We start from the raw sequence: 27,333 nt of genomic DNA on the forward strand, positions 1-27,333 counted from the left end.
TGACACTCAAGTTTCTCCTCCATGGACCACGTGTCCCAGACCACTCTGGTCAAGCCGTCCTCACTGTGCCATGGGTGCAAATGAAGTGGTTTGTCCTGTTCTGGTGTTTCCCGTGCCCTGGCGCTTGGCTGGGATTCAAACTCCCACTCCATGTGCCCCAGTACTGGGGGAATGCAGCACCACACCTCCTGATATATGGTCTCTGGCTGGTGGACACAGGCAGGCTTTGTTCTGTCCCACAGCACTCCAGTGAGGGGATCACTTTCTCCTTCTGTGGACTACACCACTGACCTAGCCACCAAGCCGGGGGCTGGCTTCCCTCCTCCCCAGGTGCATGATCTGGGCAGCAGGCCCCAGTCCAGAGAAAGCCCCTCAGTTAGAGTTTGGATATTTCTCCATCCAGTCCATGGTTTTCCTCTTGTCCAGACACCCCGGCCTCTTGTCCTATGCCTCCCCAGCCTCTCTCTCTCTTTCCTTTGTCTCTTCGCAGAAGGGCATCCCTCCCCTCCTTTCGTTTTATCTCTCCCAGTTAGCAATCACACACCTATAGCCTGTCAGTTTGTCCCAGTGGATCCCAGGAAGTGACTGTCTCTTTGCCTTCTGGACTCTTGGATTTCAAAGTCTTTTAAGCTTCAACACTGTTTGAGAGGAAGGAACTTCGGATCCCCCTACTTCTCCTCCATGTTGGCCCCTCCCCCTCACAGAATTAATTTGGAAGCTTTCCTTCCTATTCTACTTTTTGTAATAGTTTGAGAAGAATAGGTATTCACCCCTCTTTAAATGTTTCGTAGAGTTCACCTGTGAAGCCATCTTGTCCTGGACTTTTGTTTGTTGAGAGTTTATAAATTTAATTTCATTGCTGGTAATCAGTCTGCTCAAATTTGCTAATTCTCCCTGATTCAGTTTTAGAAGGTTATGTTTCTAGGAATTTATCCATTTCCTTTACGTTGTCCAATTTGTTGTCATATAATTTTTCATAATATTGTCTTATAATCTTTTGTATTTCTGTGGTTTTGGTTATTATTTCTCCTCTTTCATTTTTGGTTTTGTTTATTTGAGTCCTCTCTCTCTCTCTCTTTCTCTCTCTTATCAGGCTGGCTAAAGGTTTATCAGTTTTGTTGATCTTTTCAAAGTTAAAAGAAGAAAGGAAAAAAATATATTTACAGGATCTTTTTTTAGTTGAAAATTTACCATTTCTGGTACTTTATTTCTTCCTGTAGATTTGAGTTACCATCTATGTCATTTCCCTTTTCCAGTATAGTTCCATTTTCTCCACCTTCCTTTGTGCTATTATTGTCATATATATTACATACTAATATGTTATAAATTCAACAACACAGTTTTATAATAATTGTTTCATGCATTTGTTTTTAAATCATTTGAGATGAAAAGAGAAAGATTTATACTGCTTTTTAAAATTATTACCTACATAACTTTAGTCATGTTCTTTATTAGTTTATATGGATTCAAGATACAATCTTGTATTTCCTTTCAGCCTGAAGAAACTCCTTTAATATTTTTAACAAATTTATTGAGAAATTATTCACATGACATAAAATTCACCCATTCTTGTATGCAATTCATTGGTTTGTTGTATATTCAGAAATATGTGCAATCATTATCACAATTTTAGAACATTTTTTGTCACCTCAAAAAGAAACCCTGTACCCATTACGAGAGCTATCATCTCTCATATCTTTTCCTTTCCCACCCTAGCTGTAAACAACCACTTACCTACTTTCTGCTTCTATAGATTTCCCTATACTGGACTTCAATGTGAGTGTAATCATATCATAGCAGTCTTTTGTGGCTGGCTTTTTTTCAACTTAGCATAATGCTTCCAGGTTCATTCATATTGTAGCATGTGTCAGTACTTCCTTCCTTTTTAAGCATGAATAGTATTCCACTTTATGAGTATACATTTTGTTTATGTATTCATCCATTGACGCACATTTGGCTATTATAAATAATGCTGCGATATGCACCAATGTACAAATTTCTGTGCACATATGTTTTGATTTCTTTTAGGTATATATATATTTAGGAGTGGAAGTGCTATGTCACATGGTAACTCATTGTTTAATTGTTTGATGAACTGTCAGACTGTTTTTCAAAGTGACTGAATCATTTTACATTCTCATCAGCAGTGTATGAGGGTTTTTCTTATTTCTCCACATTCTTACCAATACTAATTTCATTTTGCTCATGATCATCCTGATAAAAATTTAAATGACAGGTTTAGATGTATTTCCTCACACAAATAGAGAAATTTCATTTTAATATTCATGATAAACTTAAAGAGCTGTGATGTTATTCTTATAGCAATAAGTATATATTGTGGTACGTAGCAAAATTATAACATTTTAATAATTGCTATAATTTATAGAGTGCCAACTATGTGTTAGACTCTTTGTTCTTTATATTCTTTGTCTCTCTATGAAACTAAAAAGTTATGTATTTATTATCTCTTTTCTAAATAGGGACACTGAGGCTCAGAGAACAGTGCATATGGGATTCAGATCTTTCTGTTTGCTATGTTGAAAATAGATATATCCAAGATAGCTGTGAGGCTTTCTTCATTGTAGTTACTTAAGGACTCAGGGCAACATCTTGAACATTGCTAATACTATGCCAGGAGTAAAAAGGGAACTTTAGAGTATCTTGCTCCAACAATTAAATGCTCTGGTTCAGAAATAATACACATCATTTCTGCTCACAAGTCACTGATGAGTATTGGTCATTTTCCCCACCCATTCACAAGTGGGGCAGGAATTGCAATCCTACTATATGCCTAGGAGGCAGATGTATTTAGTGAGCTGAATGTTTAATGACTATAAAATTGACTATCAACTTCAACTAATGGATGGTACCATCCAACTTCATAATACAGTTTCAACAGTTCCAGACATCAGTCCAGAGAAACAGCACTTAGAAAAATAAGAAAAATCACCACTGTGCAAGGAACTTTCCAACACACTTCCTTCACTTAAGTAGAATTGTATCATATGTCCATTTTTAACCAATTACTGGCAAGAAGAATGAGATTTTTGTGGTTGGCTCAGCCCAGTTGCGACCTGCCTCCGAGAGCGAGGGATTGGGCTACTTTTCCCTGGAGATCATAGTTGTCTAAAGTTTGTGTAAATGTTGAAAAAGATTTTTTGGGGACACTTTTTAGTAAATTAATTTAGTAAATTTTTTCACAAAGGAAAAATACTTCAATACTATCAATAGCTCAGGTATTGAAACCCTAAGGGGAAGTGGAGAAATGAATGTAGGCAAGAAACCAACTTGATTGGCTACAAAGGGCAAGCCAGAAGGGCTAGAAGTGTCAATAAGAAACATTATATAATGCACTGAGGGTTAGTATCAATAGCTTCTTAGATCCTATCCCAAAACAAAAGGCATGTCTATGCATTTCTAAATTTCATTTATTATTGAAAATTTTCCATGTGTCCACAAAGTCCTATTTACAACTTTACCTGACTTATTACACTGCCTCTAAATTAGCTAATAGTTACTGAGAATTTAGTATGTGCCAGGTATATTGTAGCTTGCTACATGGATTACATAAATTAATCCTTGCAGTAATCCTAGGAGTTGGATAATTATCAGTTCTCTCATTTTTACAGATTAAAAACCTGAGGTTCAGTTCTGGTATGTAATTTGACTAAAGTCACACAACCAGATGGTAAACCAAAGCAATTTGGTTCCAAAGTTCGTGTTTTTAAGCTATCTTATTTATGCTTCCACTACTGGTAATTTTTTATTCATTTAATTAAGGAGAGTTTATTTCATTCCTACTTGATAAACACATCTGGCCCTGTCCTAGGCTTTGGGGATTCGGCAACGAGCAAAACAAATCCATGATCTCACGAGTTTACATTCTAGTAGGCGAGATAAGATAAATAAGTAAATTATATAGGTTATTAGAAGATGATAAATGACACGGATCACAAGGTGACATTTAAGTAAAATCTTGGAATAGACGAGGGAGCATGTCCTAAAGCAGTCAGGAGAAAGAATGGTCAAGCTCACAGGGTAGCTATTGCAAAGGTAATTTTTGCTTTATGTAGATAGGTGCTCCAGTGTCAGATATGTAGATATTTACAATTGTATAAATTTAATCCACCTTCTCCTAATTGATAAGGGAGTAGTATAGTTTTAGTACTTATTAAGGGAAGCATCGTAGCATAGTAGTTTAGTGTATAGATTCCAGAGCCAGTTTACCTGGATTTAAATCCTTGTTGTGCTTATTGACTGCGTGACTTTGGGTATATTACCTCACCTCTCTGTGTCCAAATTCTATTATCTATATAATAATGAAAATAATGCCTACCTAAAGGCAATTAGGAATTAGTTTATATCTGTGAAGTTTTTAGGACAATGCCTAAATACATAGTGCTAAGTATATGATAAAAATTGTCTTTCAGATAATTTGCTAAAAGCTTGTTTTAACTTGTCTTGAATATACTCAGAAAGCCTTTAACCAAACAATACCGTTTTCTTATAAAAGGTTATGTGTTTCACATAAAGCCACGGATCTGGAAAGATGTGCTAATGAAAAATGCAATGCTTCTGGAAAGGAATCTAAGACTACCTTCTTTAAAAACTGTTTCCTTCTGGTCTACTTATTCTAGGTACCACATCTTAACAAATTATTAATCCGTTCTATCTAGAATAAGTATGGATTCTTAAAATTTGAATCTTATAAAAGGAATTTTTAAAAATAATTGACAGTGGCTCAATGCATTCTGTGGACTTAGGGTTCAGTCTCTGACTATAATTACTTATTTTGTTACTCTGAGTAACAGTGGTTTATCAATCTGCTTTCCAAAGAGGCTTTACCCTCTTTCGATATGTTCTGCATGGTCTGTGAAAATTGCTTATTTTGGGAAATGGCTTCTTTTTGTTTCTTGCTGCACTTCTATTTCCTCTGTGTGTTCTGCTTAGCTTCTTCAGTATTCAATACTCTTTTAAGTTCTTTTGACAGAATAAGTAATTTCCACATTGGTTTCAAACTGAAAATAGATACCACATTGCATAGGAATACCCTCAGTCTGTGTGGGTTGAGTGGGCCTGACTTCTCATCTTCAGGAATCAGGACTGTGATCCAGGTCTGGCCAATTACAGGTTTTTTCTGGGACTTTTGCTGGAAATGTTGGGGAAGAAGGTTCTCATTATCAGGACTCCTAGCTTTAGAGATACTGGTGGTCATCTTTGCTGTAACATAAAGAAAGCTTGTTGGAAAATGTAGTGCAGAGGAGAGCAGTGGTAAGAGACAAATAGATTTCTAATTACATTAAAATTTTTTTTAACCTTTATTTATTTTTGAGACACAGAACATGAGTGGGGGAGGAACAGAGAGAGAGAGGGAGACACAGAATACAAAACAGGCTCCAGGCTCTGAGCTGTCAGCACAGAGCCCAATGCAGGACTTGAATTCATGAACTGTGAGATCATGACCTGAGCTGAAGTCGCCTGCTTAACTGGCTGAGGCACCCAGGCACCCCTTTTTCTAATTACATTTTTAACCCTTTCATCCATTTCTTAAGCTGGATATTTCAGTTATGTGACCCATTGACCCTTCCTCTCATTTTAAAGTTATGCTTTACTGATCTGACATATTCTTCTTTTAAAAAAATTATTTTGGGGGACACCTGGGTGGCTCAGTTTGTTGAGCCTCCAACTCTTGATTTCAGCTCAGGTCATGATCCTAGGTTCATGGGATCAAGCCCTGCATTGGACTCCACACTGTGGAGCTGCTTAAAATTCTCTCTCATTCTCTCCTTCTGCCCCTTTCTCCTGCTCACACGTGCTCTCTTAAAAAAAAAAAATTTTTTTTTTAAGTAATCTCTATGCCCAATGTAAGGCTTGCATGCTTGACTTCACGCCCCCGAGACCAAGAGTCGCACTCTACTGACTGAGCCAGCCAGGCACCATCCTATGGTATATTCTTCTATATAAAGTTTTCAAGTACTTCTCTAGGTATGGTAGCCAAAGTTTTACTATTTAAACATTTTAATGCCTATATATTTCATGATACTATTGTGTACTACATATACACACACTTATAAAATAAGGAGATGAATTAACATTTAATTATATGGGACCTATATGGATTCTATTATTGGCCATAACTTATTTTTGTGATAATCTGAAAATTATTAATTGGCAGTTTTAAAATTGACATCTAGTCAAAAAAGCAACTGAGGGGCACCTGGGTGGCTTAGTTGAGTGTCCAACTCTTGATTTCAGCTCAAGTCATGATCCTAGGATCATGGGTTTGAGCTCCGCTTCAGGTTCTGAGCTCACAGCATGGAGTCTGCTTGGGATTTTCTCTCTCTCTCTCTCTCTCTCTCTCTCCCTTTCTGTGCCCCTCCCATGCTCATGCACTCTCTCTCTCAAAAATAAAATAAATTAAAAAAAAAAAAAAGCAATTGAGTTTATAAATGATTGCTGGAGGAAAGACATATCTATTAAGATGGGCATTTTCTGATTGGCAAATGCTCTCATATTACAAATCACCAAGTTTATTACAGGTCCATAGCCCCTTTCTCTGAAACCCATGGGGCCAGATAAATTTTTAAAGTCAGAATGCTTCAGCTCCTCTAAGCTCCCCACTTTTTTTGGCCTATTCTTTTGGATCTGTATTGTGTTGGAGGATTTCCTCAAAAGTTTGTTGATGATTATCTATTCATATTTGAATGTGAAACACTAAAAAGCTGATCAGAAGCACCTATCACCACCACCGCCTTGGGCATATTAACTTGTGGGACTTTAGAACTTTTTCTTTCGGGCCCCAAATATCCAGTGTCTATATATCTTTTCTCCTGGGAAGGACCCCTCAATCTTCTGAGGTGAATGAGCATATCTGATAGTGTTTTGGACATAAGCAGGGAAAGGATAATGCAGATGCCATGGCTTGCCATGAATAAGGGGTGATCCACAGGGAGGGTCTTGGGGGCCTAACTGCTCTTTACACAAAATTTTCAACCAGTTATGTTTATACATTTGTGTGGTAAAATATACATAAGATAAAATTAAGCATTTTAACAATTTTTAAGCAATCAGGACACTAAAGTATATTCACATTGTATAACCACTGCCACGATCTATACCCAAAACTTTTTCATCATCTCTAACAGAAACTCTACCCAACGCTAACACTCCCTTCCCCCTTTCTCTCCCAGTCCCTGGTAACCTCTAGTCTACTTTCTGTCTATATGAATTTGACTGTTCTAGGTATTCATCAGTAAGTAAAACCATACACTTGTCCTTCCATGTTGTTTGCACCTTTTTTTCAAGTAACTCAGGTTAAGTAAATGGCCCAAGGCCATCAGCCAACATGGCCATGAGAACCTATGTATCTCTGTCAAAAGAAACTATATACATTATATATCTATATATCTATATATATCTATATATATCTATATCTATATATTTTATTCTCCAGTTAGTTAAAATACAGTGTAGTCTTGGCTTCAGTAGAACCAAGTGATTCATCACTTACATATTAACACCCAGCACTCAACCCAAGTGCCCTCCTTAATGCCCATCACCCATTTAACCATCCCATCAACCCTTGGTTTATTCTCTGTATTTAAGAGTCTCTTATGGTTTGCCTCCCTGTTTTCATCTTGTATTTTCCTTTCCTCCCCCAATGTTCATCCGTTAAATTTCTCAAATTCCACAGGAGTGGAATCATGTATTTGTCTTTCTCTGACTTATTTTGAGTAGCATAATATACTCTAGTTCCTTCCACGTTGTTGCAAATGGCAAGAAACTATACTTTATTATGCATTTCTACTTTAGTAGTAAACTTTTTCCATCCACATGCATATACGTATCTCTATACATAACAGATATTTTGCAACTGACATTATATCCAGAATTCTTCCATACCATTAGGAATTCTCTGAAGCATTTTAATGCTTCCTAAGAATCTATCATTTTGGATGATAATATCATGTTTTATTTTTTGTTGGCATTTAATTATGTTCTGAGTTGTAAATAACATATAGCTTTGCACATAATACCTGTACTTCTGACTAGAACCCGAGGATAAAACAGAATATAATTTCTGGTTTAAACAATAGAGCATATTTAACACTTATTGTTAAATTACCCTTCAGCAACTAGCCAGTTTACAATACTACAAGTACTCTGAAGTCATCTTCATCACCACTGATTTTTTTTTTAATTAGATAAAAAATGTTCTACTGGTTGTAAAAATAACTAATGATAAAGGGAATTTTTCATTTAGTTCTTATTTTCTACATATTCACCAGCTCATTTTCTATTCTGTCGGAAGGTATTCATATAAAAACTTACCTGTATTTTGTTGCAAACTTTGTCCCCTTTTTTCTTTTAAATTTAATGAATTAATGGGTGGAACAAAAAGTAGAGTCCACCACTCAATTATTTAGTCTGGTTTCCTCATTGAATCTAGAAGATTCTTTGCTAGTGAGTGGTTAACACTTTCATTGGCTTTATAGTTTTCAAAGGGGAAATATTTTTATTGTTTTTAGTAGTTAAAACTAATAAATGGGTGTTAAAAAATTTTTTTTAAATGTATATTTAGTTTTATTTATTTATTTATTTATTTATTTATTTATTTTTTTGTATATTTAGTTTTGAGAGAGATACAGAGCGTGAGAAGGGAAGGGGCACAGAGAGAGGGAGACACAGACTCCAAAGCAGGCTCCAGGCTCTGAGCTGTCAGCAAGGAGCTCGACGCAGGGCTCGAACCCACAAATTGCAAGAGCATGACCTGAGCTGATGTCGGATGCTTAACCGACTGAGCCACTCAGGTGCTCCTAAATGGGTGTTCTTTTAAAAAGCATTCCATCAATACAGAAATACACAAAGTGTAAATTAAAGGCTCTATAATCCCATTTCCATATAATAATCTGCAGAAGATATAGGAAGATTTAGTCATAAATAAAAAGATATATAATGAAAAAATGAGGCAATTATTAATTCTACAAAAATTTAATCTCAGCACACTCATTGACTCAGAAGTATTTACATGGTCATAAAATAAATACAATAACTGTGAATTTAACCAAAAGTTTTAACATAGCCATATTGGGAAGATGGAGGAGGGCAGGGTGTAGTATAGGAGAATGAAAAATCCTCCCTTACTCCTTTATGAATTAAGTGGCAGAAATATATGTATTTTATATAGCAATATGCATGTACATATGAGAAGAAACAGCTAAAAAAGTTAGTTGCTTCTGGGGAATGAATGGAATTTGGTCGAAAGGTGTGTCAGACAAATTATTGGTGTTTGGTTATAAGCCCTTTAAAGCTACTTTATACTTTATGGATAATTAACGATGTATCCAGGTTGGGATAAAGCTAAAAGAAATAGGATAGCAAAACACCCACATTTAAAAACAAAATTCTCTTGAAAATTTTATTAACATTTAATAACCATAAATCAGCATTTTCCAGTAGTTACGAAGTTTTTGTCTTAAAGATGAAATTTATTTCAAGTCTTCATGTAAAGCAATCAGACATGAATAAACTTTTATAATGAACTTCTCAAACACATCTTTTTAATACCTCCTCTCTTTTTTCTTGAGACGACAACAGCAATACTGTGATAGTATTATGATCTCTTTTTTATTCAAATGAACTGTTTTCAAGATTAACAGTTACTACCAAATCTTTATTTTTATTACTCTAAGGCAAGATAGAAACATGATACTTTAAAATTATTTTCAGTTTCCTATGAACTATTTTATAGTAAAAAATTATTTGGTACTAAGTGTTCTTTATGTTCAAATTCTAAAAGTAATCTTTAGTCCCCAACCGAACTCAAGATTTTTTAAAAAAATTTAATGATATTTACATAATAAATATAATTTTAATCACTCAGTTCTTCTTCATCACTGAAATATGTGCTTTTCTTTATCCTTGGGCGTCTTGAGTCATCTGATGTTGAGGGACCCCCTGAACTTGGTTTCCATTTTTTTTGTTCTTCTTCAATTTTGGCTTGCTGGAATGTGATTCAGAAAACAAACAAAACCAAACCAGGAATGTTTATTTACAGTGCATTATTTCAAAACATGGCAAAAACACACCATAAATGCCAACACTCCCCACCTTCCAGCTCATGCAGACATTCTACTTCATCAGAATATCCCACCTGCCCAAGTTATGTCCCAGATTCACTGTGTTACTCAAAATTATTCTAAGCAATTTCTAACAGGGACATTAAATGAAGCCTACTTTCCATCCTTGCTTGAGGTGGAAATGTTATATAAAATATGACATCACTTAACTAAAAGGAAAAATAATGCATGTGTTTGTAATTTATTAACTACAGACATTAAAACAAAATAACTTTATAGATATTAGAAGATTATATGGCCTTATCAAGTTTCATATACTTGTATTAGGACCTTTAATGGTCAAAACTGTGTTTCTGGTTTGCTAAGTGAAGCTTCATTTAAAACCTATCTTTGATTTAATAAAATCTTCTCCATTCAGCAAAACTCACTTTAATCAAATAGTTCTGCTCAATTCCATAATGAAATTATAATAAGATACTGAAAATGTTGTAGGGGTGCCTGGGTAGCTCAGTCTGCTAAGCTACTGACTGTTGATTTTGGCTCAAGTCGTGATCTCATGGTTTGAGATTGAGCCCTGCGTCAGGCTCCATGCTGACAGTGTGGAACCTGATTGGGATTCTCTCTCTCTCTCTGCTCCTCCCCTGCTCATGCTTTCTCTCTCAAAATAAATAAATAAACATTTAAAATAATAATAATAATAATTTAAAAATGTTGTGGGGCCCTTAAAATCTAGAAAGACCCAATGGGAATTTTTCTATCACACCGCCCTAAAGACCAGAGAGAAACAGCCTGTCTCTTAAAGAGGTAAAGGGGAGAGATGAAGGTTGCCATGAAATGATCAATAAAGCAAGCAAGAAATATAAGACCATGAACCCAAGGCAGCAATTGCATTTTTAAAAGAACGGTTTAGTACCTGGAAAGCTATGGCCTGACTAAGGCTGTCAAGGGCAGGATCTTCCCCTTCATCCTCACTTTCTTCTACTTCTTCACTAAATTATTAAAAACAAAAAAATCAGAATGTGCTCAACCAATAGTAAAAAGACAGAAAAAATACAGTAACGTATTTAGTAAGAGTAGATATACATACATTTCTTCTTCTGGTTCAGGAATTTTCTTTTTTTTCTTTTTCTCTTTCTTCTTTGGAGGTTCACGTTCTCCAAGCATATTTTTAGGACAGGCATAACTTAAATGTCCACTTTCCTTTTGTTTCATGTTAAAAAGGAAAAGAGAAGAGCTGTATTTGTATGTTATTAATGGAAACTTGCCTGGTACCCTATGACTGAAGGCTTTGGAACTTAAAAAGGAACAATGTCACACTAGGACTATATATATTAAGAAATAATACAACCCACTACTTTAATATTTAAAAGAAAGAGATTATGATGTTATAACCACCAATAAACTACCTTAACAATAAAAGAATATTTTAGTAGTTTTACTAAGAACAAAAGAAGTATTCTTCCTTCAAACATTTCATTTTATTTTTTTTTAATTTTTTTTTTAACGTTTATTTATTTTTGAGACAGAGAGAGACAGAGCATGAACGGGGGAGGGGCAGAGAGAGAGGGAGACACAGAATCGGAAGCAGGCTCCAGGCTCTGAGCCATCAGCCCAGAGCCCGATGCGGGGCTCAAATTCACAGACCATGAGATCGTGACACGAGCTGAAGTCGGACGCTCAACCGACTGAGCCATCCAGGTGCCCCTCATTTTATTTTTTAAAAAAATTTTTGACATTTATTAATTTTTTGAGACAGAAAGAGACGGTTTGAGCAGAGGAGGGGCAGAGAGAGAGAAAGACAGAATTGGAAGCAGGCTCTAGGCTCTGAGCTTGTTAGCACAGAGCTGGACATGGGGCTTGAACTCATGAGCTGTGAGATCATGACCTGAGCTGAAGTCGGACGGACGCCCAACCAACTGAGCCACCCACGTGCCCCTCTTCAAACATCTTAAGTCTCAAGATTCAGGGTATAAAACAATTCAAAGTTTAAATGGACCATCTATCTTAATGTAAAAATTTTAACTTATTATTTGATAAAATAGGACAAAACTTTCCTATTAACTTCCAATACATTGCTTACCATTGGTTTATTTTTTATTTTTTAGCTACATTTTATTGTTCAAAACAATTCATAAATCCATATTCAAGAAACATGGACATAGACCCTGACTCTTAATTGGAGGAATGAGTACCGAGGCCATTTTTTATGATCAACCATACCCACGTGTACCTACAATGAAATGCTCTTCAAAATTACCTGTTACTCATAATTTGAAGACCATAGACTGATAGTTCATATATTTACCTGCACTTATAATGTGACATCCTCTGTACTTGGAATAATAAAAAAAAAAAATCAACTGCTATGAAAGCATCAGAATCTTATTTCTGCTATTTACCCAGTTATCTCAGCTGCAGTACAGGGTGATTTACTTTCTAGTGGATGGAGTGCTGTGGAAACTTAAGAGAGGAAGAGATTTCTGATTTGGAATTACCAAGGCAGACTTTATGGAGGAGATGACATTGAATTGAAACCCATTGGTTTAAAAACAAATGGAAAATTTAAAGTCTTCCTCACTTTCCCATTTTATTTTTAAAAATTTTTTTTAATTTGAATTTTTATTTTTATTTTCTTTTTTCCCATTAATTTCACTTTGCTCCTTTCATATCTGGATTATACCTGCACTGTCCAATTGTTGTTAGCCATTAACTGTGATTCTCTGTGGCTACTTAGAACTTGTCTGAATTGATATACACTGTAAGGGTAAAATACATATTGGATTTTGAAGAAAAAAGAATATAAAATACCTTAATTTTTGAAAATATTAATTACATATTGAAATGATAATATTTTGGATATATACTGGGTTATGATATAAAAAGATATTAATTTTTGCCTGTTTCTTTTTTTAATGTGGCTAGTAGACAAATTACAATTACATTTGTGGCTAGACTAGCCATACTATTATAATGAGGTATAACATGGTTGAGCTGTAAAACATAACACAATGAACTATAATCTGAACATTAGCTCACTAAATACACTGAAGAAGTGATATGTAAGAGTAAGGGTGTGGGGAGAGACTGAGCCAGGATTAGAACAATAGAAGAGAAAAATAATCATGCTTTTCAAGTACATTTTAGAAAGCATTAAATAGACTGTGTACTTTATATATCTTGGGATATGGCTGAATGCAAGAGATGTTACTGTTAATGAACTGCTAAGTGAATGCACTTAGACAAGCATTTTCCAAACTGTTTTTGGAATAATGTCAACATACTCCATATATAAGAACAGTTTCAGAGAGAAGTAACTTAAGGGAAAACCAGGCTAAATAAATGTATACAGATTTGGGGAAGGGGAAAATTTAAGAAGTATAAAAATGTACAAAGTATAATATAACAAATTTATGCATCCACAAACCAAAAAGATTAACAGATTCATCCAGGATTTCTGACGAATCTATCTAACCATAACTACCCTTCCCTTCCTTTCTTTCTTAACAAAACTCAGGATCTGGAACACAATTTTTATAACATTAACTTAAGAGGTGTTAGAATCACAGGAATTGACAGGATATACCATCCATCCGTCTGTTTATATATATCTTTAGGGAACAAGGTGTTGAGTGTGGCAGTGAAGGAAAGGACCCCAACCTATTTCTTTGTATCTTCCATGTGATTTTGTAGCCAGGAAAATGGCTCTCAGTAAACCTCTCCCCGGAGAGACTAATACCTCCGGACTCTTTTTTAAAAATATTTTATATAGGCATTTGGGAAACTGACAACAAGCCCTAGACTGATATTCTTGTGGTACCATCATTATTATGGGCCTTGTCATTATATTTTTCCTACTCACCAAAAGTTTAAAGGGGTAATGACAAACTATAAGAACTAGGCAAGAAAACTTGGTGATAGTTCAGTTACAAGCATCTGCAGTACTAAGTAGAAAAAAAAACTCCCAAGTTTTAAAATACAGTATCTCATTCAGGATAGGTTGGTCATATGATAGTGTTTATACTGAACTGTGATGCTTAAACATTGGCAAACTATTATAGACACAAACAGTATCCTATTATTACACAAATTTATGGGTCACAAAAATTTTTCAAGACAAAGTAAGTAACTAGTCTAGCACTTCTTAATTTAACAGTTTTTAAAGATTTAGAAACTGGAGAAAATACCACTCTATATTACCCAACTCAGGTTATCTTTACACACTACATTTCAATGGAGTTTTCTTACACGAGTTGATAGTCCCAAAGTAAGACAACTTTCATAACCTGGTTTTAGTAAGCCAGAAATTTTAGAGAGCACAAATAAAACACTGATGTGAAAAATACCTTAAAATAAACTATGGAAAATTACATTAAGTTTTAGGTATACTCACCCCACATTCATAACACTTAGATTTATCAAAGTAGTTTCGTCTTCGGATGAACTCAGCTGCTCTTCCATTGTCGATAGCAATGCTTGCTTTTATCACTCTACCAAATAACTAAACCAGAGAAAAACGTAAATGCAGAAGGATGTATTTCATTGAAACCTAAAACTAGTTATTTGATTCCATTTCCTTAAACCTTCAATTCCATTTTAGATTACTTTAGCAATTGCCTACTCCGGTGTGACAAATAACATCCTGTAGAATAGATTCTTATTCCTTAGATTCTGCCAGTATTTATGGAACCAAATACAGTTTGACCTCTTTTCTAGAAGTTAAATAAATACCCTCAGAATCTATTGATATCCATGACTTGACCATCCACTGTAACCCCACATTTTTGGTCTGGATAAACACAAAGCCTTTTGGATTAAAAATCTTGCTGGGAATGAATGGCTTACCTGTTTGTTGTTTATTGCCCTGGTACAGTTTTGTGCAGAGTCTTTATCCAAAAATAAAATAAATGCAACTCCTTTGCTCTTCCTGGTATCTTTATCTTTCATTATAGTAACCCTTAAAGCATAAACAAATAGCCAGTTAAAAATAATGAGGCAGCTGGAGCACCTGGGTGGCTCAGTCAGTTGGGCGACTGACTTCAGCTCAGGTCATGATCTCACATTTCATGGGTTCGAGCCTCGTGTTGGGCTTTGTGCTGATAGCTCAGAGCCTGGAGCCTGCTTTGGATTCTGTCTCCCTCTCTCTCTACCCCTGTCCTGCTTGTGCTCTGTCTCTCTCAAAAATAAATAAGCATTAAAAAAAAATTTTTTTTAAATGAGGCAGCAATAAATAAAAACATTAATGGACACTTGGAACATTGAAGTATTCAAAAAAGGGTTAGTAAAGCATTTACAAAGAGAAATTATATATGGCTGATAAATCAACTATTTCTTCAAGTTACGGGATATCAAGAAGAATGGAAATGAGAAAACGTGACAATGATTTAACAAAAGTGAACACATCTAAGAAGTACCTGAAAAGTCAAACATTAATCAGAGATTGGAGAATGAAGTAAAGAGATTATAGAGAGAACAGAATCTTGAAGAGTAAGCATAATCCCTTTTTTCCACTAATTCCCTCCAAAGGAAAAAACAAAAATTGAGGTGTTCTCTTTTATGCAAAAGTAAATTGATTTACTTATTTTTCATAGGTTTTAGAATCTAACTATATTTTCTTTTTTAAAAAGTTTTTTATTTAAATTGCAGTTATTTAACATACAGTGTAATATTAGATTTCAGGTGTACAATGTAGTGATTCAACACTTCCATGTAACACCCAGTGCTCATCACAGCAAGTGCACTCCTTAATCCCCATCACCTTTAAGAATCTCCAGTTCTGTAGTTCCTAGCTGTACCATCCGAGGTACCTAAGTGATAGGGATGATGATAAGAGCAGAGACTGTTCTTTCTCCTGACCCTTTACACATCCCTAGTCCTTGTGACCCTTGCTCATTTTTTTCTTCGTTTTTTAAAAAAGATTTTTTTTAATGTTTATTTTTGAGAGAGAGAGACAGACAGAGCACAAGTCAGGGAGGGGCAGAGAGAAGAGGGAGACACAGAATCTGAAGCAGGCTCCAGGCCCTGAGCTGTCAGCACAGAACCTGACGTGAGGCTCGAACCCACCAACTGAGAGTTCATCGCCTGACCTGAAGTCGGATGCTTAACTGATTGAGCCACCCAGGTGCCCCCTTGCTCATTATGTATCATTAAATATAGTTTAAAAATCAATGTTCAATAGGGCTCTCTGGAGAAACAGCTGATTCCAAGGCTGGGATAGGGTAGGAACAAGATGAACATGGAACATCTTGTTATGCTGGAAAGGAAGTACTTAAAAAAAAAAAAAAAAAGAGGGGCACCTGGGTGGCTCAGTTGGTTGAGCACTGAGTTTGGCTCAGGTCATGATCTCACAGTTCATGAGTTCAAGCCCTGCGTCTGGCTCTGTGCTGACAGTTCAGAACCTGGAGCCTGCTTCAGATTCTGTGTCTCCCTCTCTCTCTGCCCATTCCCTGCTCGTGCTCTGTCTCTCTCAAAAATAAACATTAAAAAAAAAAATTAAAAGAAATGATAGGGCATGGCACAGGAATACAGAAACCAGCTTAAAGGAGCTCAGACTGGCCAAATCTAGGACAATTTGAGTACCAAAATAATATTAAGTACTTATTAATAAGCCACAGAAAAAAGTAATTTATAAGTCCATATTAAATAAATAAATGGGGGAGAAGGGAGGGTTTTCACTTACAGCAGAATGTCAAAAGAAGTGCTAGATTTGGAAGATCACCACAATCACAGTAAAGACTGGATCAGGCAAGTAGATGATTTGTTGATGAACAAATACTCAATTTAAATGAAATTTTTATGTGGAACAAGATATTTACATTATGTTAACAATGTTTTTCACAAACTGCTTATCAGTTGCAAAGGGGAAAAAAGTAATTATACAGTGGAGAAATTACACCTTGACTAGGTGATCAAAATTAGCACTAATGAGGGACACGCACACTGTATGGATCCTGACTGAAACTCCAGAATACAACAACACCTAGGCAGTTACCAGCCAAGAGTACATAGAACTCCAATGTAATCATGAGGCAGCATCAGGAAAATACAAAATGAGAGGGAAACCAAGATGAGAGAGAACTATATTCTTTATAAATGTTCCAAATTAAGGGGGGCTAGAAAATAGGACAGTTAAAATTAACCCCTAATTCTTGACTGTACTATAGGAGAAAAATTCTATGTGGGACATTATTAGGTCAACTGACAAAACTGGAACATGGATAATTGATTCAATAAAAGTATTTTATCAGTATACATTTATGGATTTGGTAACCATACTGTGATTACATGATATTATAACCCTATTTTTTAGGAAATACATACTAAAGTATTTAGGAGTAAAGGGTGATGATGTTTGTAACTTACCCTCAAATAACTCACAAAAACAAACTGTATATCTATACAGATACATACACATGTATATACATACATATATATGCATACATACACACTTACACGAGAGAGAGGACCAATGATAAAGTAAATGGGGCAAAATGTTAATGGGTGAATCTGGGTAAAGGATATTTGGATGTTCTTTGTACTATTTTTGTAACTTTTTAATAAATTTGTGATTATTTCCAAATAGTTAAAAAAAAAAAAAGGGTTCCAGACAAAGCTTAATAATTTTCTAAAACCTGAATTAACGGAACAGACAGGAGGACCCAAGTAAATAAATAGACATTTTATTTAATATTACATTTCACATATTTAAATTTATTCTATTTCAATTTGGGTTTAGGTACTTATATAGCAACTGGAATGAAACTGGAAAAAGATGCCACTATATTAAGAAAAAGGGGTACTTTTTTTCATTCAAAAAGGGAACATAAGTTGAAATAATTTAGGGAAAAATGGGCAAAACGGTTTAGTTTCTAAGAAGAGTGCATCTGTTATTCATTAGGCTTAGAAGGAAAGAAGAAAAGCCAAACACTTGACAAAGCTTGTTTAGAGTTACCACAGTTAACTGAGGATATCTGGAACCTTTTTAACTAATTTTGAAAGAAATATGAAAATCTTTAACTTTTTGGAATCTGCATGTTTGTGAAGGTCAACTAAAGTCGTTAATCATTTTTCCTAAAGTACAGTTTCAGAAGTGTTCGTTTTCAAAGTCATCCTCAGTTAATGATGTCTCTCATCTGTCCCTTTTTTCATTCCCACAGCTTTGTCCACAATGGCACTGCTGTTTCAATAGTGTATTCTTACTAGTTCCCTTGATATTAATGCTCTCATATGCTACTGAGAGTTTTTATTGAAGGACTAAATAAAATCATGTCATTCTTTTGCTCAAAAATCTTTGTTTCTTCAATTTGTGTATGTCTTGGTCCTGTAATCAATATCCATTATGATTTGGCTCCCACTTCCCTCATCTTTCACTACTTCTCACTCACAACTATGAGGTCTAGCCACAAAAAACTACTTGATGTTTATGGAGCATGGCCTGTACTATTCCAAATTGGTGCCTTTATTCACATGGCTTCTATCTCCTTTCAACTCTCAATCTTTGTCCATTAAACATTTACTCATTCTTCAGAGTTCAGAACTTGTCAGTTCTCCAATCTCTTTACCTGGAAATAATTTCTCCTCCTTTCTGCTAGTCTCTACTGAAATCTACGTATAAATCATGCCTCATCAGACCTATTTTAATATAAACTCCTTGAAGATTGCCTCTGTAACCTCTATTAAGCCTAGCTCAGTATGTAAAAACAAAAATATAGATACAAATAGGAAACTGGTTGGGAATGCAAGCCGGTGTAGCCACTCTGGAAAACAGTATGGAGGTTCCTCAAAAAACCAAAAATAGAACTACCCTATGACCCAGCAATTGCACTACTAGGCATTTATCCAAGGGATACAGATGTGCTGTTTCGAAGGGACACATGCACCCCCATGTTGATAGCAGCACTATCAACAATAGCCAAAGTATGGAAAGAGCCCAAATGTCCATTGATGGATGAATGGATAAAGAAGATGTGCTATATATATACAATGGAGTATTACTCGGCAATCAAAAAGAATGAAATCTTGCCATTTGCAACTATGTGGATGGAACTGGAGGGTATTATGCTAAGTGAAGTTAGTCAGAGAGGGACAAAAATCATATGACTTCACTCATATGAGGACTTTGAGAGACAAAACAGATGAACATAAGGGAAGGGAAACAAGAATATAAAAACAGGGAGGGGGACAAAACAGAAGACTCATAAATATGGAGAACAAACTGAGGGTTACTGAAGGGGGTGTGGGAGGGGGGATGGGCTAAATGAGTAAGGGGCATTAAGGAATCTACTCCTGAAATCATTGTTGCACTATATGCTAACTATTTTGGATGTAAATTTAAAAAAATAAAAAATTAAATTAAAAAAAAATTCAACAATAAGAAAAACCACCCAATTAAAAAATAGCCTAAAGGGTTGAACTTCATCAGAGAATATATACAGATGGCAAATAAGTATATGAAAAGAAGTTTAGCATCATATGTCATTAGGGAATTATAAATTAAAACAATGACACACCACTAAACTTTATTAGAATAGCCAAAATCCAGAACACTGACAACATGCTGCCAAGATGGGGAGCAACAGGAACTCTTATTCCTTGCTGGTTGGAAGGCAAAATGGCGCAGCCACCTTGGAAGATAATTTGGTGAAACATACTCATATCACATTATCCAGCAGTTATGCTACTTGGTATTTATTTACCCAATTTGAACACTTAGGTCCACACAAAAACCTGCACACAGATGTTCATAGCAGCTTTAGTCATAATTGCCAAAACTTGAGAGCAACCAAGATGTCTCTCAGTTAATGAATGGATAAATAAACTGTAGTGCATCTGGACAATGAAATAGGAATATTATTCAGTTCCCAAAAAGAAATGAGCTATCAAGCCATAGAAACAAATGGAGAAACGTTAAATGCATGTTACTAAGTGAAAGAAGGCAATATGAGAAGGCTATATACTATATGATTCCAACTCTGATATTCTGGAAAAAGCAAAACTGTGAACATTAAAAAGATCAGTGGTTGCCAGGTGTAGGGAAGAGATGAATGAATAGGCAGAGCACACATGGCTTTTAAGACAGTGAAGCTACTCTGGATGATACTATAATGGTAGATGCTAGTACTTATACATTTGTCCAAACCCACAGAACATACACCACCAAGAGTGGCCACTAACGTAAACTATACATTGAATGATAAAAATGTGGAAACGTAGTTCATTGATTGTAACAAATGCATCAGTCTAGTGTGAGACTTTGAGAGTGAAGGAGGGAGTCTGTATATGGAGGTATGGAGAATATAGGAAATCTCAGTACTTTCCACTCATTTTTTTCTGTGAACCTAAAACTACTCTAAAATATAAAGCCTATTAAAAATTAAAATTAAAATATTTTTTAAAGAAAATATTTCAGTGCTTGCTACAGATGGATGTAATGCATCTGGATTAATGTAACAGGATGTTTTAGTTTTTATGTTTTCAATTAGTTGAATTTTCAGTGTATAGACATTATTCAGTAACATAAAAATTTAATAATTAAAATAAACATAGCTTCTTATTCACATGAAAAAAAATAGGAAACTGGTTTTTCAAAAAGTGCATCTGTTTGTTTATTCATGTGGTTAGCCAGTCACTCTATTAGCCTCAAGACTAAGCACTATAAGCATTGATAATTAAAGGCCATAGAACAAGGTTTTTACTTTCAGAAAAAAGCTTAGAGTCTAGAGGTAGAGAGACCTATAAACGAATTATAATACACTATTTTGAAAGAGGTATCTTCTACAGTAACAGAAAATAATTATTACACCAAAGATTCAAAAGCACAAATCTAGGATGATTCCCACGTTTCTAGCATGAGAAGTACTCATTTAAGGTCATAATATGAAGCAGGTATTATTCTGGGAAACTTCAGTGTTGTCGTAACACCTCCTTCTCACTCACCTAACCCTTACATACAAAGTAAATACATCACTAAGTATTACCCATTTTACATCCTAATGATCTCTCAAATCTGACCAGCCTCTACTTTTCCACCTACACCACCTTAGTCCATATCTCTCTCCTGAGCTATGATTATAGCTTTTTTGACTGATCTCCCAGCATATGCTCTTGTTTCCCTCCATTCTAATTTCTACACTGAAGCCAGAATAAGCTTCTAAAAATTCAAATTATGTCACTCTCTCATTTAAAATTGTTTACCAGTGAATTCCTGGTATTCAACATGGCCAAAGAGAAAGATTAGGAGCCTGTTTCCATTCTAGACTCATCTTGTGCTCTCTCACTCTTGTTTACTCATCTTTAGTCCTATTGGCCTTCTGTTTCCTTTTTTAAAAATGTTTACTTTTGAGAGAGAGAGCGCAAGCGCATGCACGCACACATGCGCACACCAGAGGGGGAGGGGCAGAGAAAGAGGGGTACAGAGGATCCAAAGCGGGTTCTGTGCGGAGAGCAGACAGCCTGACATGGGGCTCAAACCTACAAATCCAGAGATCATGACCTGAGTTGAAGTCAGATGCTCAACTGACTGAGCCACCCAGGTGCCCCTGGCCTTTTGTTTCTGGATCTCATTTTTCTCTTGCCCCAAGGCCTTTGCACAAGCCATTCCCTCTACCTAAAATGTTCTTCCCATTCTTTTTGCCCACCTTTTACTCAGCCTGTAGTTCCAATTCAAAGGATACGGACCCAGGTAAACCTACCCTGACTATCCAGATTAGATCAGGTCTTCTCTGTTATAGGTGCTTATAACTCTGTCTTTGACTTCATACAATTCTCATGGTTCATAATTATATATTTGTATGGAAATTCATTCAGAGATTCTGACAGATGAGAAAAACCAAGGAGAGGTAACAATATGGTTAAAGGAGTAGGCTCTGAAATAAAACTGTTAGATTTCAAACCCTGTCTGCACCACTAACTGGCAATATGATTTTAGGTTTACTGTGTGCTTCAGTTTTGTTATTTATATTATTAGGATACTAATAGTATTTACCTTAAAAGGTAGTTGTGAGAATTTAATGAGTTAATATATGTAAGAAGATTAGAACGATGCCTAGCATATTTATGTGCTCATTGTTAAATATCATTATTAGTGCTTTGACTGATAATGATTTTTCAAAACTCTAAAGACCCAAAATTTACCCAGAAGCATTTTTCTTTTTTTTTTTTTTTAAATTTTTTTTTTTCAACGTTTTTTTTTTTTTTTATTTATTTTTGGGACAGAGAGAGACAGAGCATGAACGGGGGAGGGGCAGAGAGAGAGGGAGACACAGAATCGGAAACAGGCTCCAGGCTCCGAGCCATCAGCCCAGAGCCTGACGCGGGGCTCGAACTCACGGACCGCGAGATCGTGACCTGGCTGAAGTCGGACGCTTAACCGACTGCGCCATCCAGGCGCCCCTACCCAGAAGCATTTTTGATGATTTTGTTAGTAAAAGAGCAAGTTTAAAAGAAGTTAACTTCAGGATGCAAATGAACTTCCAACTGTTTAACATCCATTTATCCAAAGCTAGAAAAAAAAATGACTGGCCAAGATAAATATGCTCTAAATTCTTGGGATTTTTAAATACAATATTAAATTTCTACCAAATATATGCTGGTTTTAAGATAGTCAGAATGATAATATCTTGCTTTCACTTCTTTGCCCCATAATATAGTTGCACGATTGATTTAAAATAGTGAATTAGGGGTGCCTGGGTGGCTCAGTCAGTTAAGCATCCAACTCTGGATTTCGATTCAGGTCATGATCTCGGTTTGAGAGTTCCAGCCCTGTGTCAGGCTCTGTACTGACAACCTGGAGGCTGCTTAGGATTCTCTCTCCCCCTTTCTCTTTGCCCCTTCCCCACTTGTGCGTGCGTGTGCACCCGCTCTCTCTCTGCCCCCACTGCTCATGCTCTCTCAAAATAAACTTAAAAAAATAAAATAGTGAATTAAATATGAGAAGTTCCTATGGTCCTTCTGTAACTTTCAGCCCCAACTGATATTATCATCTCTACCATTTTTGCAGTCTTTCCAGCTGGATCTCTAATCTTTCTATGAAAGCCAGAGAATATATTTTCTATTTATCAGTCTCATAAGCACTTTGCATGTCATAAGCATCGAAATACTTGGTATACTTGATAACATACCTTTTAGTAACCAAAATATGTACTTAATCAGAGCCTTTATGTCTTCTATTGTATGAAAGAATCAGTTTTAATTCTTAGTAATATGGTAAGAAATTATGTTGTTTAAATAAATTATGATATATAAAGCAACACCAAGAAATCCTTAAATATGAGGGTGTATCTTTCACCTCACGTTTATAGTATAATGTCAAGTTTAAAAAAAGACAACAGGGCACCTGGGTGGCTCAGTCAGTTAAGTGTCCGACTTTGGCTCAGGTCATGATCTCATGGTTCAGGAGTTCGAGCCCTGCATCAGGTGCTGTGCTGACGGCTCAGAGCCTGGAGCCCGCTTCAGATTCTGTATCTCCCTGTCTGCCTCCCCTCCCACCCCCCACTTGCACTCTCTCTCCTAGTCAAAAATAAACATAAAAAAAAATTTAAAAAGACAACAAAATTGCACATATAGAATTGAGTCTTTAAAAAATTATCTATACATGTTTATATGTTCAGAAAAATGACCGAATTATACATAAAAATGTTAATAGCAGTATTTTTCTTTACTGTATCAAATATCTTTTTTAATGAAAAATAATAAATCTTAAAAAAATGGAAAAGTAAATTCAGATAAACTTTTAAATGAAGTTTCAAAATTTGACGTGAATACTTACTTTACAACTTTGCCATATTTGGAAAATATCTGAAACAAAAGACCACAAAATAATTTACAAGTTAATTTAAAATCATAAGAAACATTAAATTTTCAGGTTGTATAAATTGACCACATTCTTTGTTAAAGCTTGCGAAAACTTTTAGCCTTTATTCTATAAAGCAGGCCCAGGGAGATAGAGAAACAACCCCACTCTTTATGTGTGGAACACTGAAGGCGCACACTGCACAGCTGCTGTGTCTCTGTGGCATATCCATGGCAACTATCAACCCCACCACAGCCCTAGAGAAACCATGTGCTGTAAATATCAGCGCTGTGGGATATCATTATTCCTAGTCTACCCCATTAAGCAATCACTATTTCAGAAGACAGATCCTTAGACTGCTTAGAAAACAAAACATCAAACAGAAAAGCTTCTGTAATGAAAAATCCATTCCCATCAGTCTGTTTTTCCGCCCATCCTTTCGTTGGTAGTTCTTTATACCTGGGCCCTATCTTTCCTTTTACTTCTGCATTTTCACCCTAAGCAATCTCATCTATTTCTGTTTCAGCCATTACCTATATACTAATAGTTCCTATTTATTATGTCTTAGAAAAGCCTTTCAGAATACATTGATGTCTACACAATCAATAATAAATTGAGTTTTATCATTAAGTTGTGTAATCCTGGAATGTAGTATAACTGGACTGCAGTGTTAGCAACACTGAATTTTGAAGACCAATACAGTTTTCTGTATAACACTTTCTAATGGCTTCTCATTTCACTCAGAGTCCTTACCGTGATGTATGTAGGCCCTACAAGGCACCCCTGCACGGTCTTAACTCCCTCTGATTGCCCTTCCTCTTCTCTCCACTTGATTTACTCTGTGCCAGAAATGCTTTTCCCCTAGACATCCACACAGCTGTTTTTTACTTTCTTTAGGTTTTTATTCAAAAGTCACCTTCTCAATAAGGGCTTTAGACTGTCCCTGTAAAATTTTACCTCCATTCCCGACCTAACATTTAATAACCTTTTATTTTTTTCAAATGTTTATTTAGAGAGAGAGAGAGACAGACAGACAGACAGAATCCAAGGCAGGCTCCAGGCTCTGAGCTGTCAGCACAGAGCCTGATGCGGGGCTTGAACTCACAAACTGTGAGATCATGACCTGAGCCAAGGTCGGAAGCTTAATCAATTGAGCCACTCAGTCACCCCTGGCCTCCTTTATTTTTACTCCTCAGCACCTAACAGCATTAATTTAGTATCCAAGTAATAATATCATTTGACTTTTTTATATTTCACATCTTTTTTTTTTTTTATCTTGCTATGTTATGAGTCCCAAGATAGATTTTCATCTTTTTGTTCATTGCTGTGTTCTTGGTACTAAGAGCGCTCAGCATAGGTTAAGTTTTCAATAAACACAGACACATCTCTATTTTGATGCAAAAGAAGCTGGAGTTCATTTTCTCCTCTGTGCTTTGAGGCGCAAGCTATCTCAATTAACTAATTAATCAAATACTATGTATCACCTATGCAGCATCTCTGTATTTAACATCTACCCAAAGAAGCAGAGTAGAGGGCACACTTGGAAGAAAGGATTCATGTTATTCCTTCCACTTCCTCTCAACTACTCATCTGCAGGACAGGGACAGCAGGAAATTTTGTTCTCTGTAAGGTGGAGAGGAGAAAGAAGATGTTGGATTTTCCTTCCTCAATCACCCCTACCCTGAATTGAAAATAACATTTATTAAACTGTTAAATTTCAACCATACATATAAATTAAAATACCCTTTCAGAATTTGAGGTTTAGTAAAGGGGTCTGTTTGCTTTTATCAACCCTTTCATCCAAAACCTCTATTCCACCAATCTCAAAAACTCAAATTAGCAATCAGGAAAAATCAGCCTATCATAAGTTGCTCCCACTTCATTATGCTAGCTGTGTCTTCTGTGTTTATAACGAACTTGTTATTCTCACTGCAAACTTTCCTGGGAAATTATATAAATGTCAATTTTTTTACTTACTCATGTTTGCAACAGAGGTCTTTGCTATTCATGACTTAAGTGCATTGTAATGTAGTTAGTAAGAATTTTGCCAAAGAGAACTGTTTGCTTAAGCTACATTTGTACCTCAGATAGAGAATTCAGTAGATAGTTGTACTAAAAGTTACTTACCCGGTATAAGTCATTGTTGGTCAGGGAAAAGGGCAAGTTGGATACATACACTGTGCTTTTACTTGGGGCCAATCCACCACTCATTTCTAAAAAGGAAAACAAACCACAGAAGCAATCTAAACCAGGTATTCTTCATTCCAACCAAAACCAATATGGACAATCAATGATGTAATTATGCTAGATTTAATACACCTTCCTCACTTTTTAGGATTAGAAGCAATGACTCTAGCTAGATGAATTAAGGAATTTCTTCTCCCCAGACACTACTCAAAAGAGTTACTTTCTTTTAAGTAAAGGCTTTACACTAACCATTCCAGTGCTGGATTATGGTGTGAAGGAAGAATGAATTTAACAGATGAATAAAAAACTGAGGCTGAACTTAACCTTTTCTCAGGCTAAGAGCAAGAAAGTGCTTTTCCATAAGGTTTCATACCTTGCCCACCACATAAGAACTTGGTAGTTCTGAAGGAACCTTAGCCGCTCAATTTCACTAATGCTTTGGATTTTGGTACCTTTTTGGTTGTTTTAATATTTTTCTCTAAAGTGGTGTTAAGAGAAAATGTTAGCCTCATATTCTGATGGTGTAAAGTTCTTTCAAATCATTAATTTTGTATATTATTGCTAAATAGTTGATACATTTTACCACATGAATACGTTTCAGTACCTTGAAAAATACTGACCTGTGTATGTACCTTAGTTTACAAATATAATTTGTCGTTAATTTTCATTGCATATTTTACAAAACACATTATCTGTGAAAATTATATCGTACTCAACCAGGTTCAAAATTTCGATTTAAAAAGCCTGTGTGATGTGTACTTGAGAGGGGGGTAGGGGACATCACAAACAGCAAAATATTGACTGTAAGGCATGCCAATTCGCGGATTAGTGGGAGAACTGCTAGATGCTGCTTGAGATGTTTTTGGGGAATTTATTAGACAACTTCAGGAGCTCAACATCTTCAAAGTTTCCCGTTTGAAAATATACGTTAGCCATTCTGGTGAGAAATGCGAAGGGCGGGCAATGATAAATGGCCCGGAATAAAAAGGATGGCGGGGGAGAGGGGTAGATCGTTTGGGCGGCCGGGTCCGGGTAGGGGCTCGCTGGGAGAAAGCCCGCAGCTGAAGAGTCGTTTACCTTGAGGTGGGGCGGGCCGGAAAGACTAGACCGCGAGCCCTCCACTCAGCTGGGCTCAACCTCGACTCTTCCTCGTCCCCCGCTGGGGCCTGGGCATCCCGGGTCCTGGGAGGGGTCAAGCGCGGAAAAGTAGGAAAGCAGCGACAGCAACGCCTCTTCCTGGCGGTAGCTAGACCCAGGCACCGGAGGCGGGCCTAGAGGCGG

At 36.1% G+C, this 27,333-nt stretch overlaps 1 protein-coding gene and 1 long non-coding RNA gene across 4 annotated transcripts in view; one reads left to right on the top strand and one right to left on the bottom strand.

Moving 5' to 3' along the window:
- LOC125918979 (uncharacterized) overlaps positions 1-12,427 on the top strand; it is a 63,333-nt gene extending 50,906 nt beyond the window's left edge. For both annotated transcript variants that reach the window (XR_007456651.1, XR_007456652.1), the window contains exon 3: positions 12,185-12,427. This is a non-coding gene — a long non-coding RNA (uncharacterized LOC125918979). The remainder of the gene's footprint in view (positions 1-12,184) is intronic.
- On the bottom strand, positions 8,971-27,320 carry ZCRB1 (zinc finger CCHC-type and RNA binding motif containing 1). Of its 2 annotated transcripts, XM_049625315.1 has the most exons (8): positions 27,130-27,320; positions 25,993-26,078; positions 23,842-23,870; positions 14,922-15,033; positions 14,470-14,577; positions 11,167-11,279; positions 10,993-11,068; positions 8,973-10,003 (listed from the first exon to the last, which is right to left on the bottom strand). In XM_049625315.1, the coding sequence occupies exons 2-8, from the start codon at positions 26,074-26,076 to the stop codon at positions 9,872-9,874; spliced, it is 654 nt and encodes a 217-aa protein (XP_049481272.1). In that variant the 5' UTR covers positions 26,077-26,078; positions 27,130-27,320; the 3' UTR covers positions 8,973-9,871. The 2 variants fall into 2 exon arrangements, with proteins under 2 accessions (XP_049481273.1, XP_049481272.1); XM_049625316.1 differs by lacking the exons at positions 25,993-26,078; positions 27,130-27,320 and adding an exon at positions 21,767-21,886 and having other exon boundaries at positions 8,971-10,003; positions 23,842-23,872.
- Between the last annotated feature and the right edge of the window lie 13 nt (positions 27,321-27,333).

The sequence above is a fragment of the Panthera uncia genome, chromosome B4 (genome assembly GCF_023721935.1).
Source record: "Panthera uncia isolate 11264 chromosome B4, Puncia_PCG_1.0, whole genome shotgun sequence".
Lineage (NCBI taxonomy): Eukaryota > Metazoa > Chordata > Mammalia > Carnivora > Felidae > Panthera > Panthera uncia.